General features: G+C 38.1%; 1 protein-coding gene across 1 annotated transcript in view; it reads left to right on the top strand.

Moving 5' to 3' along the window:
- The window catches only part of ZNF292 (zinc finger protein 292), a 92,380-nt gene that overhangs the window by 61,539 nt on the left and 14,446 nt on the right, over nt 1-16,395 (top strand). Inside the window, exon 5 of the mRNA XM_049772177.1 lies at nt 10,069-10,271. Coding sequence (XP_049628134.1) covers nt 10,069-10,271 — 203 coding nt within the window. The remainder of the gene's footprint in view (nt 1-10,068; nt 10,272-16,395) is intronic.

Raw genomic sequence — 16,395 nt, 5'->3', positions numbered from 1 at the left:
AGCTCCCGGCAGGCACGGGGGACCAAATGGGACACTGGAATTCGGACCAACCACCTTTGGTCCTGGATCGGCTGCTTGCAAGGCAAACGCCGCTGTGCTATCTCTCCAGGCCCAGATAATGTTCTTGTCTTCCACACAGCCAACCTGGATCTGATTCCTGGCACTGCTTCTGGTCTTCCCTGAGCGTAGAGCCTGTAATGTGAGGATAAAAAGTTGAAGACATCTTGTGTCTGTTATGCAAAACCAAGAATAAGCAACAAGTCTTTTTCAAGAACTAATTTCCTTTTCCTTTCCCCATTTGACCATTTTCATTGAGGGTTTTGGTTTTTTCTTTGTTTCTTGTTGAGCTCTAAGGGATTATATTGGGATTTGGTGTCAGTAATATTCTTCATAGTTTAGTGAAAGTCTCAGGCATTCATGGAGCAGCTTTACTCATGAAATTTTTTTCTGTATATTGCTGTGGACGACTTGCATCCCTAAGCAAAACCTTAGTGGGTCAGATAATCCTCACTGGGAATAAGCGGGTACACAAGGCGGATGAATATGAAATATGAAAATGAAATAAATGAGACCACACAAAATGCATTGTATGGGGACCCACGTCCATGGGACGAGAGACAAATTTACTGTTCAGTGGATGACATTTTTAAGCACAAACTCTGGTATGCAAGGTGTTTTCAGGGAAAACAAAGAGCAGAGGATCTTCCCAATGAGACCAGGCCCTAGAATTTACATATCAAATAACTATTCCATGTAGGTGAGAAGAGCCCTGCTAGAGGGCTGTGAAACAAGAGCTAGAGATGTTTTTGGTTTAGCAAAAAGCAGGTTTTTTAAGAAACCAGGAGGAGAGAGACAGATATTTATGATGTTTATGTAGTTGCCAGAAAATAGATTTTTGGGGGGACAGAAATAATTGTTTACCATCATAGAGCTAGACTCAGAAAAAACAAGCTGCTGGCGCCAGGTTATACTAGAAGTAAGAGTCACAAATAGACTAGCCAGCGGGGAGCTTTTGGCGGGCTTTGGTGCCGAAATTCCTTTGTGAGTGTAGAAAGGCTAAAGCTGAATTTCTATAGTAGAAAAGGAGACAAAAATCAAATAAATAAAAGTAAAGAGATATATAATATTACAGCCATGTCAGAAATATAGCCAGTAATCCATGCAGGGGTCAATGACTTCTCCAACGGGCCTTCTGGCAGATATTTCTTGGGAGGAAAAATTAGGCACTGCACCAGGAAAGCCAAAAGCCACGTCTGGTGCGTGCTTTCTTTTGCTGGTAGTGACAGTATATACCATCATCATAAGTTCTAAACTCAGAGTTCTTCATGTTGTAATACTGATTTATTTTGGCACTTTCTTTTTATCAGAATAAGTTGCCTTTGTATAAATTGGCTAGTTCATTTTTGAGTCTTAAACCTTGCAAATTTTTTTCTCTTCTGATCTGTATGAAGATTACTGATTCTGTCCCCCCTAATTACACCTTTCTACAGTTTGTTACATATGCTTCAGCATTTTATGAGAAGATAATCTTTTCTTTGGTAATAAATTTAGCATGTTAGAAAATTGGAAAAAATTCTATTTGTTTATTTTGATGCCACTCTTCTGAGAGAATCATAATAGTTCCAGGGATGGAACTCAGGGCAACTGAATTTAGGACATTGAATTCAGCCCTTGATGGTAGACCTTGGAGTTATCATTCTGACCCCTATAATATAAAGAATTAGTCTATTACCATACTTTTCCTGGTGGGACCATATCTGCTACTTTTGTATAGTAAACGCCCAGTCTGTCTACTCTGACATTTTCACACACATTGTCGAATGTGTGTCTTGTTTTCATAGAGAACCTTTCTCTGCCATGTGTCATTTAGATATTATAGCATAATTACATGCTAAACAATACAGGTAGTACAGTACAGGCAAACAGGCCATGATCAAACAACAGGAAGTGTGTGTTTTATGTATGTTATTTATCATAAGTATGTTACATATTTATTAGACTACATGGCCTTACATGGCCTAATGTTTCCCCATCTCAATAGAGAACACCAAAAATGAGTTACCCTGAAATATTAATTTATTGATTTGTTCTGGTTTTATTTATTTGTTTGTTTTTATTGAAACCAATGTGAATTCAAGTCTTTCACAGTTATCGTATTTGCTGGCATATAAGACAACTGGGTGTATAAGACGACCCCCTAATTTTGCAGTTAAAACATAGGTCTAGCCCTATATTCGCTGTATCAGACAGAACGTTCCTGTGCTGCAACTGTATGTACCACAGTGAGCCAATCACAACAAGCAAAGGTTCAAAGGTTATACTGTAATAGACTTCCTCTCTGACTCTGGCTAATCTGAGCAGGCTTTTGACAGTGTAGATTCCGGTTCAGAACATTGTCTAATTTGCATGCATAAAAAGCCTGCCTGGGGGCCCGGAGAGATAGCACAGCGGCATTTGCCTTGCAAGCAGCCGATCCAGGACCAAAGGTGGTTGGTTCAAATCCCATATGTCCCATATGGTCCCCGTGCCTGCCAGGAGCTATTTCTGAGCCGATAGCCAGGAGTAACCCCTGAGCACCGCTGGGTGTGGCCCAAAAAAAAAAAAAAAAGCCTGCTTGGATTGGCTGAATTAGAGAGGTGGTCCGAGCAGCCTTGTAGTGATTGGTGCAGGATCGAGTTAGAAAATTCATTTTGTGGCAATATTCAGACAATTTTCGTTTAGCGGCATATTGAAACATTTTTCTGGATATACCCGGCGTATAAGACGACCCCGATTTTCGGTTGACTTTTTTTTGTTTCAAAAGTCGTCTTATATGCTGGAAAATACGGTATATTTAAGGTACATAGTGACATGAATTAGGGCAGTTCCCACCACCATTGTTGACCTCCATCAGCCCCTGGCCCCTGTTCCCAGCATGCTTCCCCTATCTCCACCCTTAATTCCCTGGACTGCTAGTGTATCAAGTCCCTTTTGTGTATAGCTTGTTGTGGTTTGGGTCTCTTGATTCTGTTGTAATTGAATTTGGGTTGGGTATTTAGGGCTGATCCTTTTTTTATTTCCACTCAGTGTTCATGAGACTGCTTGCCCCTGGTACCATCTATTTTTTTTCTCAATTTATGAAACAGAACAAGCTAATTCTTGTTCTATGGTTCTGTTGAAAAAGAAAAAAAGAAAACGAGGATGAGCCCCTGTGCAGAAGCTATGAATTTAAATTTAAAAGAAAAAGAAAAAAACAAAACCACACCAAATTAAAAAGTCTAAAGAAGAAAAAAAATATATGGGGGGGGGGGCTGGTGTGGCAAGATTTTATTTTATTTTATTTTATTTTTGCATAGTCACAGTAATTGGGGAATTTAGCAAGACAGTTCCCCTGATCTAAAGATGCAGGGTTTCTCCATCCTTGAAGCATGCTGTATTGGGACCAACTATAGGCTATGATCATGCTAATTGTCAATTCGCAAGGTTTTTGGGTTGTTTTTTTTTGTTTTTTTTTATGGTGCCAGGAAATGTTCTTTTTTTTTTTTTCAGGCCACGCCCGTTTGATGCTCAGGGGTTACTCCTGGCTAAGCGCTCAGAAATTGCTCCTGGCTTGGGGGGACCATATGGGACACCGGGGGGGGGGGGGATCAAACCTCGGTCGCAATCTTTCCTTGGCTAGCGCTTGCAAGGCAGAAACCTTACCTCTAGCGCCACCTCACCGGCCCCCAGGAAATGTTCTTCTCAGTTGTGGTTGTCAAGATCAGTCTTCTGTAATTAGAGATCTTGATTTTTTTGCACGGGTCCTAGGACAAAGTCTAGTCTTCCTTTATGGTTCCAGAAGTTCTGCTCAGTCACAGTTGTTGCAGTTTGTCTTTGTAATTAGTGATCTTGCTTTTTGCAGAGGTCAAAGAGTGGAGTGTCTTTTTCTTTTTCTTTTTTTTTTTTTTGGTTTTTGGGCCACACCCGTTGACGCTCAGGGGTTACTCCTGGCTATGCGCTCAGAAGTCGCTCCTGGCTTGGGGGACCATATGGGACACCGGGGGATCGAACCACGGTCCGTCCTAGGCTAGTGCAGGCAAGGCAGGCACCTTACCTCTAGCGCCACCGCCCGGCCCCGTGGAGTGTCTTCTGATTCCATCTCACCATTAGGTAATGAGGTTGGAGAACCTGCCCTTAAATCAAGTTGCTGTTTCCTTGTCTTTGGGATGTCATATGCACCTAGACTGGCGCAAGTTGGTTACAGAGTGGTGTTAGGAACTCCTCCAGGGGGAGTTTGGTTCCTGGTGCTGGTGCAGGTGCAGGGAACTGTGTTAGTTCTAAAGTTGGGAGCCCGGGTTGGACCGTTGATGTCTGATCTCATGCAGTCTGAGTCGAGTTCCTATGACAAGTGTTCAGGTATGAGGTGCCCCTCTATTTTAAAATTTATGAGTTCTTATTCCTACTAGATAAGAGCTTGTTTCTATACAAAAAAATTCCCCATTTTAGCATGCCTATGCAAAAAAGAACGATGCCATATTATATTTTTGGTGCATTAAAGGTAGAAAAGGCAGTCTCTACCGTCTCTGTGCCCTGGTTTTGGCCTGAGCTATTTCATCCCAGACTAGACTTTTCTTCTAGAATTTTGTGTTAAGCAGAACTGTCCTGGTTTTATTTTTGGCTATACTGCCTCTTCAACCCTTTTAGGAAATTGTTGTCCTGAAAAATGAAACATTTTGTTGAATACCCCTTTTCCTACTCCCTTTTTATCCATTTCTCATTCGTTATTGAGGTTTTCTGATCTCATGATAATATTAAATCATTTAAGGGCAATTAAACTATATTGGGGGGTTGGTTTAATTTACTTGGCAATAGTGTGCTCAAAAGTTACTCATCTTAAAAGAATGTGACAGGATTTCCTTCTACGTCTACAAGTTCTACAACTCCAGTTTTTTAATTGATCACTAACATTAACTAGTCATAAAAATAAACTAGTCGGAAATCACATTGCAAAGAGTGGCAAAGATCAAAATGAGCCCCAGATGCCACTTTAAAAAAAATCCTGCATTAGGAGTAGGCAACTTTAGTACAATCTGAAGGTAATTCGTTTCTTTCACTGCATACTTGAACAAACCAGGTTCTTGCCATTTCTCCAATATCAGGAGTTACTTCTGCAACATCAGTTACAAAATGCTACTTTTATTGGGGGTGGGGGGGTCGTCACATTAGGCGTTGCTCTCAGGTTCCTCCTGGCTCTGTGCTCAGAAACCACTCCTGGCAGGCACAGAGTACCATATGGATGCCGGGATTTGAACTGCCTTTTGTCCTGAATCTGCTGTGCGCAAGGCAAATGCCCTACCGCTGTGCGATCACTCTAGCTCCCAAAGTGCAACTTTTTACAAATAACTCACAGTTCAGTTATTTTTCAAAGCAAGGAAATAAGCAATGTAATCATCCTATTACAAATTCAGTCCAGAGGTCTAAAATCTGTACTCAAACTACACAGGTAACATGGACGATATTTTGATAATATAGATGATTTGCTACTATATTTACTGTTAATCTAATATTAATTATAGCACCAATGCAACTAGTATTGGGAACACTGTTTACAGTGTTATGGCACCAGGCACAGTATTTTACTTTTCTTTATACCACTGGTCTTCTTTGCGTATGGACTTCACTGGGCTTCCTTGAACTCTTCAGTAGAGTTATTTTTTATGCTGAAGGTCATGTTAATCTCCAGGTGACACAGGAGGAAATCCTAATGTTTTGCATATAACATTTAACAAACCTTTGATGTCTAAGTAGTTTGCAGCCAGAATAAGTTCAAGAAGTGTTCTTGAACTTGGTCCCAAAGAGGTTATATCATGAGATGTCTGTTTTTTTAAATATTGAACAATTCACAAATCTGTATTACATTCTTTGCATGGGAAGTCATAGTAATCTCTCTTACTCCAAATTTAGTATATATGGGCTGCCGGGGATCAAACCTGCATCTGTCCTGGTCAGCCTCATGCAGGGTAAATGCCCTACCACTGTGCTACAACTCCAGTCCCAGTAATTTTATTTTTAATATTATGAGGCACTTACAGGCTTCGTTATATGTTTCCCATTTTATAGCATCATTAATAATGTACAAAGTTTTCAGTTTTTTCACATTGTCCACCACTTAGACTTTTTTATTGGTAATAGTCATTTTAATGGATGTGATTATTATCTCATTGGGGTTTTGAATTGCATTTTTTTTTTTTTGGTTTTTGAGTCACACCCGTTTGACGCTCAGGGGTTACTCCTGGCTATGTGCTCAGAAATTGCCCCTGGCTTGGGGGGACCATATGGGACACCGGGGGATCGAACCGCTGTCCGTCCTATGCTAGCGCTTGCAAGGCAGACACCTTATCTCTAGCGCCACCTTCCCGGCCCCTTGAATTGCATTTTTAATGTTTCATGATATTGGAAATTGGTCACTTATCAATCTTCTTTGGAAAATATTAAGTCCTTCACCTACTTTTATTTTTGTTTTGGGGCCATACCTGGTGGTGCTCAGTACTTTTGGTTCTGCACTCAGGAATAACTCCTGGTGCTTGGGGAACCATATGCTGGGGATCTAACTCAGGTTGACAGCTGGCAAGGCAAACTCGCTGTACTATCATTTTAATCTCTAAAACAAGTTACTTTATTGTACAAGCAGAATAGCATCTACGTACATGGCCATTTACCCAGCTCTTTTGACAGAAATGGATATAGTAGAACCTGCTTTTCTGTTGTGGTCTATAAATACAGAGAAAGTAGGCAAAAGCTACACAAATGTGAGATTTGGAGTGCTTTTACTTTGTGGGGATGAGAGTTAGAAAAGCAGTGTGAGTAAAATTTGATGTGAACTAACTGTTCAAGGATAAGATCATAATTTTTATGTCTGGAAAGCATTAAAGCAGATAATTATAGAGTTCAATATAACATCAGGAAAAACATTTCCTAGATTAGAAATAAGGAAAGGTACAAAAGAATACAAGAAAGGAAAGCAGTGAAAGAGAAATGAGGTCTGAGATGGGAGAAGAGATGCAAGCTTTCAGTACATTCTTTTTTTTTTTTTTTACAATTTTTTTTTCTTTTTTTGGTTTTTGGGCCACACCCGGCGGTGCTCAGGGGTTACTCCTGGCTGTCTGCTCAGAAATAGCTCCTGGCAGGCACGGGGGACCATATGGGACACTGGAATTTGAACCAACCACCTTTGGTCCTGGATCGGCTGTTTGCAAGGCAAATACCGCTGTGCTATCTCTCCGGGCCCTCAGTACATTCTAAGCTGTATTAGAGCATAATCTATTCTTGATTAATTTGAATCATATGCTTTATCAGGGGTCTCAAACTCAATTTGCCTGGGACCCGCAGGAGGCAAAGTCGGGGTGATCCTTGAGTGCAAAGTCAGTAGTAAGCTTGAACATTGGGGGGTGTGAGCCAAACAGTTACAACAAAACAAAACAAAAAAAAAGATTCCTCTAGGGCAGGGCCACAAAATGTTGTACGGAGGGCCGCGAGTTTGAGACCCCTGCTTTAGGTACATGATTATTTTTCTTTTACCAGCGACTGCTACTTCACACCTCTTTACTGCTAATAGATGAAGTAATCAGATGAGAATTATTTTCCCCTTATTCTATCACTGTGTAAAGATGGAAGTCAGAAAATCTCATTACTATGGTCTTCCTTCTGATACTATGACTTTATGATCTGTAAAAGTCCCTTGCCTTCTGTGAGCCTCAGTTTATTCATCTGCCAAATGGTGGAGCTAAAAACAATCTCTGAAGACCTTCCTGTTCTAGTCATCTATATTTCTTAAAAATTATTTAATATCAATTGGGGCAATATTTTTTTAATCCCTGTAGTAAGAAAATAAGAACACACATTTCGGGTGGCACACCCGGCAGCACTTGGGTTACTCGTGGCTCTGAGCTCAGAAAATGCTCCTGACAGATTTCAGGGACAATATGGGATGCCGGGGATTGGATCAATCCCAGGTTGCTCAGTTTGGTCGATTTGCAAGGCAAATGCCCTACCACTGTGCTTCCTTTAATTTTGTGTATTCCCTACACATTGTTAGCATAGAAATTATTTTGCAGTTTGTTGTTCATGTTATTTGAGAATTTATGTTACTTTTTGAAATTTTTAGGTACTATTTGAGATTGTCATCATTTAAAAAATACTTCCACCTTTTATTTCTTTAATATCTGGCACCATATGACCTCCACAGATTGGATGCATGCATACATGGAGGCCCCAAGCATTCCTGGGTGTCATGATGTCTTAGGGCCTTCGCTTTTGAACTTCCAGCTGCTTGGCCAAGAATTACTGGGAATGGGCCCTGCACCTGTCCCTGCACTACTTGAGAGACTCCCTAGAATAACTTCATGGCCATGCTCTTTCAGATTTTATTGCATGTGAGTTTTTTGTGGGAGCATTTGAAATAAATCTTAAACGATGGCTATCCCAGTTTCTTTTGAGAGAAACTACTTTTTATGCTTTTGGTTTTTAAGTAGTTTTTTAATTTGTAATTAGCATAATTCTATTTTTTCTTAAAACTTTTACTACTTAAAGTCTTTACAAACCTTTGCACTGAACTGAACTGTGAACATATATTTGCAACATGTTTGTCCTAATAGCATTATGTGATACGAAAAAAGGAAAACAATGCCATGTATCTCAGTAAGATGCATACTCAGAAGCAGCAAGTTGTTCTGTGTTCAGTCTTTATACATTTTGGTTTAGTGTAAGCAATAGGTATTCTGTATTTGTTCTAGTATACTCTTTTAGTAGAATTGATAGAGTATATTCTACTCTTCAATAAATGGGTGAAATTGGAATTCTAGTGGTAAAAAATGCTTATATATGCCTTTAATGATTAAAGTAACATGATTATCCAACTTCTACAGGAGTTTTTTCATAGTGGGGTACAATTAGATATAAAAAAAACTAAAGATAGCAAGGACTATTTTAGAAGGGAAGAAAAAGCTTATTCTTGTTTTTTTTTGTTTGTTTAGTTTTGTTTTTTGTTTTTTGTTTTTGTTTTTGGGCCACACCCAGCATTGCTCAGGGGTTACTCCTGGCTGTCTGCTCAGAAATAGCTCCTGGCAGGCACGGGGGACCATATGGGACACCGGGATTTGAACCAACCACCTTTGGTCCTGGATCGGCTGCTTGCAAGGCAAATGCCATTGTACTATATCTCCAGGCCCTTATTCTTTTTTTTTAAGCCTACCAGTTACTACGAGATCTATTTTAGTCAAATAATGAAAAAACTTTTAAATTGTTCTGGGTAAAACTTAAAATTCCCTAGCACTGTGAATTTCAATGGTTTGAAAAGAATAGGAATATATTAAGTATAAGTGGATCTTAAGTAAATTATACTTGTATTTTTTAGATGATATTATAAATCCACCAAAAATAATGTGATACTTTTTAACAGACTCCCCCTTTTTTTCTGTTCATATTTTAATTTGTTCTGCAGTATTAGTTAATATAAAATACACTTCACCCTCTATAAAATAAAGTGTATCCATCTATGTTGAATGTAACTATTGAGCATATATTCTAGAACTGTATTCTACAACCACTGGATCTGTAGATGTACAAAAAAGTAAGAATCCACTGGTCTGCCATCTTGTTTATAACTGCCAGTCCAGGGACCTATATGCAGGATAGGTTGACCAGTCCACATATGTAAAAGTTGAATACTGTTCTAGAATGTCCAAACATCTTTTTGTGGTTGTTTATGAAGGTATTTAATGAACTACCATGGCATATTTCTTAGAATGCTTAATCCTTGATATGAAGAAATAATACTGTGGGGTGGGAGAATTTATATACTTTTTAGGACATCAGCTTTTAGATTAATGCCAAATTACTTCATCGAGGTTAATAATATCTATATTGCAGTTTTAAAAGTAGCAGTATAATCTTATTTTGCCTATAAAATCAAGGATTTTTTGATAGACTGACAATAATAGAAATTGAGAAATTTTATTAGTTTCTGTACTTTCTGAAAATATTCCTTAGTATTTATACTGAAAGCTAATTATTACCAAATGTTAATAATTTTATTATGTCTTGTTTTTTAAGTGAATGAATTTTTAGCTTTTGAGGGTCCCATCTTGTTGGATATGAGAATTAAACATCTAATCAAAGCAAATCAATTAAGTCAAGCAACTGCTCTAGCCAAGTTGTGTTCTGATCATCCAGAGATTGATACAAAAGGTAGTTTTAAGCAAACTTACCTTGTCTGTCTTTGTACATCATCACCAAATGAAAAGCTAATTGAAGAGGTGAGTATTTTTTTTTCATTAGCAAATATTTTTATAAGTGAAAAAAATTAAACTTTTGACTATATTAAAATGTTTTTGATTTTCCTTTTCTTAGTGTGTAACTATTGATATTTATAAAATTTGGCATAATCTCTTATAATTTCAACTTAGTTATCAGCACTTGTAATTTACATGTAATTGTAAATTTATTTCTCTTTATTTTAAATAATTTGGATATTTAAACAGTGCTGGCTAAACTATGGAATATATAGTGACAGCATATCCTTGTAGGGTGTTTATTTGAGCATTAGACTCTAGTTTCTTACTTCAGGATACATGCACATAAAATTTTATAGAATTTAAGACTTCCACTGGGCCTATTTTTATCTTTTTTTCATATTCATTTCATATTCAAATAGAATACATTTTTTCATATGTGTAAATAAAATATATATTTTGAAAAAACAAGTACTCTTAGGGAGATGTCAGATAACATCGAAAGTTATATTTGCATATTTAATATAAACTTTTTTTTTTTTTTTTTTTGGTTTTGAGGCCACACCCGGCGGTGCTCAGGGGTTACTCCTGGTAGTCTGCTCAGAAATAGCTCCTGGTAGGCACGGGGGACCATATGGGACACCGGGATTCGAACCAACCACCTTAGGTCCTGGATTGGCTGCTTGCAAGGCAAACACCGCTGTGCTATCTCTCTGGACCCATAAACTTATTTTGATGGGGCTTGAGGGATAGCACTGCCAGTAGGGTGCTTTCCTTGTAGGAATGTAATCTGGACCAACCTGGCTGCAATCACTGGCACCCCATATGGTCCCCCCAGCCTGCTACAGAAACAAGAGGGGAGAGGAGAGATACTGATTTTTGAATGAGTAATGTTTTAAACTGCTGCTTTGGTGTAAAACATAGTATTTATGTATTTATGTGTTTTATTCTATAGACTTCTGAAAGAAGAATCATGGCCCAAGTGGCAATGTTGCATTTTGGAGGACTTATAGTTTCAAAATTAAGTTAGAGGATTGTAACAGTTGGACAGCTGATAGGGTGCTTTTTTTGTTTACAGCCAACTCAGATTCATTCGCCAGTACCATGTATTGTTCCAAAATTCCACCAGGAATGATACCTGAGCAGAGAGACAGGAATAAACCCTGAGAACCAGGGTCCCCCATTGCTAGCCCAAGGCCTCATACCCAGTCTTACAAAACAGTTGATGACAAGTTAGGAGAATTAAAAATCATTAATCAAAAAGAAGGAAGTTTGATAACTGTCTTGTATCTTTATTATAAGTGTTCTTTAACACTGAAGTGCTAGAACGAAAACAAAGGGATTATGGAATATATTTTAAGTACATGAAAAGTTGATATGACATAGAGTACATTGAGCAGTGTATATAAGATCTCATGAGTCGATAGAAAATTGTAAACATTAGTAGTAGTATTATAAACCACAGACTTTCTAGTAATTAAGAAAAACATTTTAAAGAAAATTAGAATCTAGAAGGATAACTTGCGACAGACTGAATACCTGCATGAACTTGTTTTATATATATAAAATGTTGACTTTTCACGAGAATTTAAAAAGTGAGGAGGAAGATTGTTGGGTCCCACATGCCGTAATACAACCCAGGAAAATGTGTCTGGTGCTGGGTATTGAGAAGAATTAATAATCCAGCCCAGGCAATGCAAAAAGAATGATCCAAAGGCTTCTTCTAGCCTCCTGGTGAGGAGCTTACTAAAACAACTTTTATTGGCATTCAATCCACCCCCAGGCTGGGGGAGGATGCCATAACAAAGTACCTATAAAGAGCTTATACAATCTAGGTATGTTTTTACATTTCAAAAGCCTTGGGTAAAGGGAGGGGGTGGGCAGGGGCTGAAGTCTTTGTATTGGAATAAAATAAGGTGTGACCTAACTGAAGGTTCAGGTTCAAAATTATTCTATTGATTATGAGGATAGAGGGTACCATGTAGTGGTATAAGACAATTTCTTGGAGGGGGTGATAAAATCTGGGTTTTAGCATAGAAAATTCATTCATTCAGGCATTAGGTAATACATAGTTGTTTATTTTTCCCTTTTTCACTTACTGGCATTTTAATCATCAGACTAAATTAAAAATTGAAGTTTTCTTAATAGTTTAGAATAATTAGTTTAAACTATTTATTTGACAGACATAGTTTCTTGATATCCTTTAAAATGTGTGTAGCATTGAATATTTTTACATAAATTAGTTATGCTTCTACATTTTTTAGTTTTATTAGAACTTTTAATAATAGTTCAGTTCCTGCTTACATATTTTTACAAAAGTTAGTTATGCTTCTTCATCCTTTTAGTTTCATTAGAGCTTTTATTAACAGTTCAATTCTAGTGCCTTTTTTATTTCTAGCAGATTTTTGTTAAATGTGTGTTATGTGCTAAGCACTTGCTGGACATAGGTCTTAAATAAGTATACCATCTATTTGGAAGCTTACCAAACATAGTTATTAGATTAAGCTGTAACCTTGAGTAAAAATTTGGGAGAAATTTATATTTCTTGATTTCTATATCTCTTGAGTACTACTTGGGAGACCCCACTAAGCCCCTAATCTATAACTTTTGAAATCCATTACATTGGCAGGAGTCAGCCATTGACTAGATCTGTGGTCCCTGTGAAGAAATTTGTGCCCAAGTGAGCCAGAGTACCTGGAATTGACTTGTGGTAGAAGTATTCTACCTTTAGCAGCCAGCACTTTTAATTGACAGGGGAATGAACCTGAGAAAGATGAGTGCTTATGTCTATCATCTCTGGAAGAAATGAAATTTGACTAGGATTCATGGCATAGGTATAAAAATGAAATTAACTGTATCTTAGTTTTAATATTCCTCTTTTGTTAGCATAAGCAGACAATTTAAAGGTAAAAACTTCTTGTCAATTTCTTTGTAACTATTATTTCCCCCACTTGGTTTCTCCAAGTAACTGAAATTTGATATTAACAATTATGTCATTTTTCTATGCATGTATTTGATTTTCATTATTCTCAAAACACATTCATCTTTCTGAATTGTATATTATACTTTCCAGTCTTTTGGACATCATTCCTGTAACCAAAACTCATTCATGGCTATATAGTTCTGTAGTATGAATTAAATAGGTCATTTTTAAGTTATTGTCTTGCACATATATCCTTCCAAACTACCAGAATAGTTTTTAGCAATGAAATTGCTAGATCAAGTAACTTTTTTTTTTCTTTTGGGCCACACCCGGCGGTGCTCAGGGGTTACTCCTGGCTGTCTGCTCAGAAATAGCTCCTGGCAGGCACGGGGGACCATATGGGACACCAGGATTTGAACCAACCACCTTTGGTCCTGGATCGGCTGCTTGCAAGGCAAACACCGCTGTGCTATCTCTCCAGGCCCTTTTTTTGTTTTTTGTTTTTGTTTCTGTTTTTGTTTTTTTTTGTAGATCAAGTAACTTACAAGTTTGAAAGTAGATGTAATGTACTGCCATCTTAAAATTTACATATCTTATGATTCATAACAATGAAATTTCTTTGTTCCTAACACAGAAGATAGTCTTTAACGTTCTGCTGCAGCTTGAGAGTTAATGAAATAGTTCAGGCCTGAACATCACCAACTCTTGCCCAAAACCATTTCTCCACTTCAGAAAAAAATTTAAAATGTAGTTTGTCAGATATTGTAGTGGGTAGGATATTTGATTTGCACATAGGTGCCCCAGGATTGATCTCCAGCACCAGTTTGCTCCCCCATACCCCACCAAGCATGATCACTGAGCACTGCTGGGTATTGCCCCAAAACTAAAATATAAATAAAATGGGACTTGAAAAGTAAACTTTCCTAGGCCTGATAGATAGTACAGTGGGTAGGGCACTCAGTTTACACCTGCCAACCCTGGTTTAATCCCCAGCACTTCTTAGCCCTCCAGGAATGACACCCTAGGGCATGTTCAGGATGATATGGCCATATACTAGGTTAATACTAGGTTAAATTGTGGTGAAATGGAAAGAATATGAGTCTTAGATATAATGTGATTAGTAATTTTTATTTTATTTATTTGGGGGGTCACACCCAGCAGCGCTCAGGGATTACTCCTGGCTGTATGCTCAGAAGTTACTCCTGGCAGGCTCAGGGAATTATATGGGATGCTGAGATTTGAACCACCATCCTTCTGCATGCAAGGCAAACACCCTACTTCCATGCTATCTCTCCGGCCCCTGATTAGTAATTTTTAATTTACCACTTAAATCCTTACCTTGGGTGAAATATATAATTTCCCCATAGTCACAATACATTATGTTTTCCTAGATAAAAGATTTTATTAAATATATGTATAATGCCTGCTAATTCATTCAGTATATTTCAGACTTTGAATAACACTATGTACATGTTGTTCAGCCTTTTTTTGTTTACTTTTATTGGGGGTCATATTTTGGCAGGAATTTGGGACCATACTTGGCATTCCTCAGGTTACTCCTGGCTCTGCCTCAGAAGTTACTCCTGGCAGGCTTGGGGATTATTTGTTATGCCAGTATTGAACCCAAGTGTATGCATACAAGGCAAATGCCCTTTCTGCTGTGCTCTGACTCCAGGCCCCATTTACTTTTAATAAGATAATTTACAGGTCAAGATTTATTAGAAAAAAGACCAGAGTGGTGGAAAGAGCACTGCATCTGGAGGTCCTGTGATTTAGATTACAGTATTTTACTTCATTCTTGATTTGTTATGGGACCAGAATGATGATACAGAGGGTAAGGCACTTTACTTGCACATGGCTGATCTATCTGTTCAATTTCTGGCACAACAAATGGTCCCTTGAACACTGTCAGGTGTGGCCCCAAGCTTCCCAAATAATTACTGATAAACATTGAAACCTCAGTACTTATTATATTAGTAATTTATAGCCAAATTTAATCTATTAAATGGAACCTCTGTTTATCTCCAGGCACCTTTGAGCCTCAGAATGGAAGATTCATTTTAAGATTATCTTAGCCTATAGATTTGAAAATGCTTATTTATTCTTTCTCTCCACTCTTCCTCTTGTATATATGCACTTTGATGAGTGACAGAGTATCAATAAAGAGTGGGTTTAGGGCCGGAGAGATAGCACAGCAGTAGGGCGTTTGCCTTGCAAGGGGCCGACCTAGGACCCATGGTGGTTCGAATCCCAGCATCCCACCTGGTCCCCTGTGCCTGCCAGGAGCAATTTCTGAGCATGGAGCCAGGAGTAACCCCTGAGTGCTACTGGGTGTGACAAAAACAAAAAGAGTGGGTTTATTCTCCTCTGGTACATGTGCATTCACTTCAGCTCTTTTTGCATTTGATAATTTAAAACTTTAATTTTTGTAGTTTAGAACACCAGTGCAGCAAGTTTTGATTCTATAATATACATCTCATTCTCATCTTAAAAATAATAGCTTTTAAGAATCATGTAAATTCGGTTTCACATAGCAAATCATTGTAATAAGTTAGCCTATTTTATTTAAAAAAAAAAAAAAAACGGGGTCGGTGAGGTGGTGCTAGAGGTAAGGTGTCTGCCTTGCAAGTGCTAGCCAAGGAAGGACCGCAGTTCGATCCCCCGGCATCCCATATGGTCCCCCAAGCCAGGGGCGATTTCTGAGCGCTTAGCTGGGAGTAACCCCTGAGCATCAAATGGGTGTGGCACAAAAACAAAAAAATTGAGTGGATATAAGTATGTATTTTAATGAAAAAGTTTGCTTTTTTGGATCAGGGCTTTAACTTTTTCCACTAACAACCCTTTATCACCCCAGTAAATTTTTTGTGACCTACTATATATAGGTATTAAAAATAATACAAGGGGCCTAAAAGAGAGCAGTGGGTTTAAAGTACTTGTCTTGTATCCACTGACTTGGTTTTGAATCCTTGGCACATGTGTTATGCTGAGCACTATCAGGGGTCACTTCTTAGCAGAGTCAACACTAGTCTTTGAATACTGCATGTACCTCCCTCAGCCATACTCCAAGTAAACAAAGATTTACTGGTTACTACCAGTATCGTAACCAGTATTATCACTGGTTATTACCAGTTATCATAAATTTATCTTAAAACAAATACTTTACATTTTACACAACATTCACATAGTCCCATATGTGGTTGCAATCCACAATTTATAAAACGAGGA

Source organism: Suncus etruscus, chromosome 4 (genome assembly GCF_024139225.1).
Source record: "Suncus etruscus isolate mSunEtr1 chromosome 4, mSunEtr1.pri.cur, whole genome shotgun sequence".
Classification (NCBI taxonomy): domain Eukaryota; kingdom Metazoa; phylum Chordata; class Mammalia; order Eulipotyphla; family Soricidae; genus Suncus; species Suncus etruscus.
Note: the sequence above shows the minus strand (reverse complement) of the source record. Positions and strands in the feature narration are given on the sequence as shown.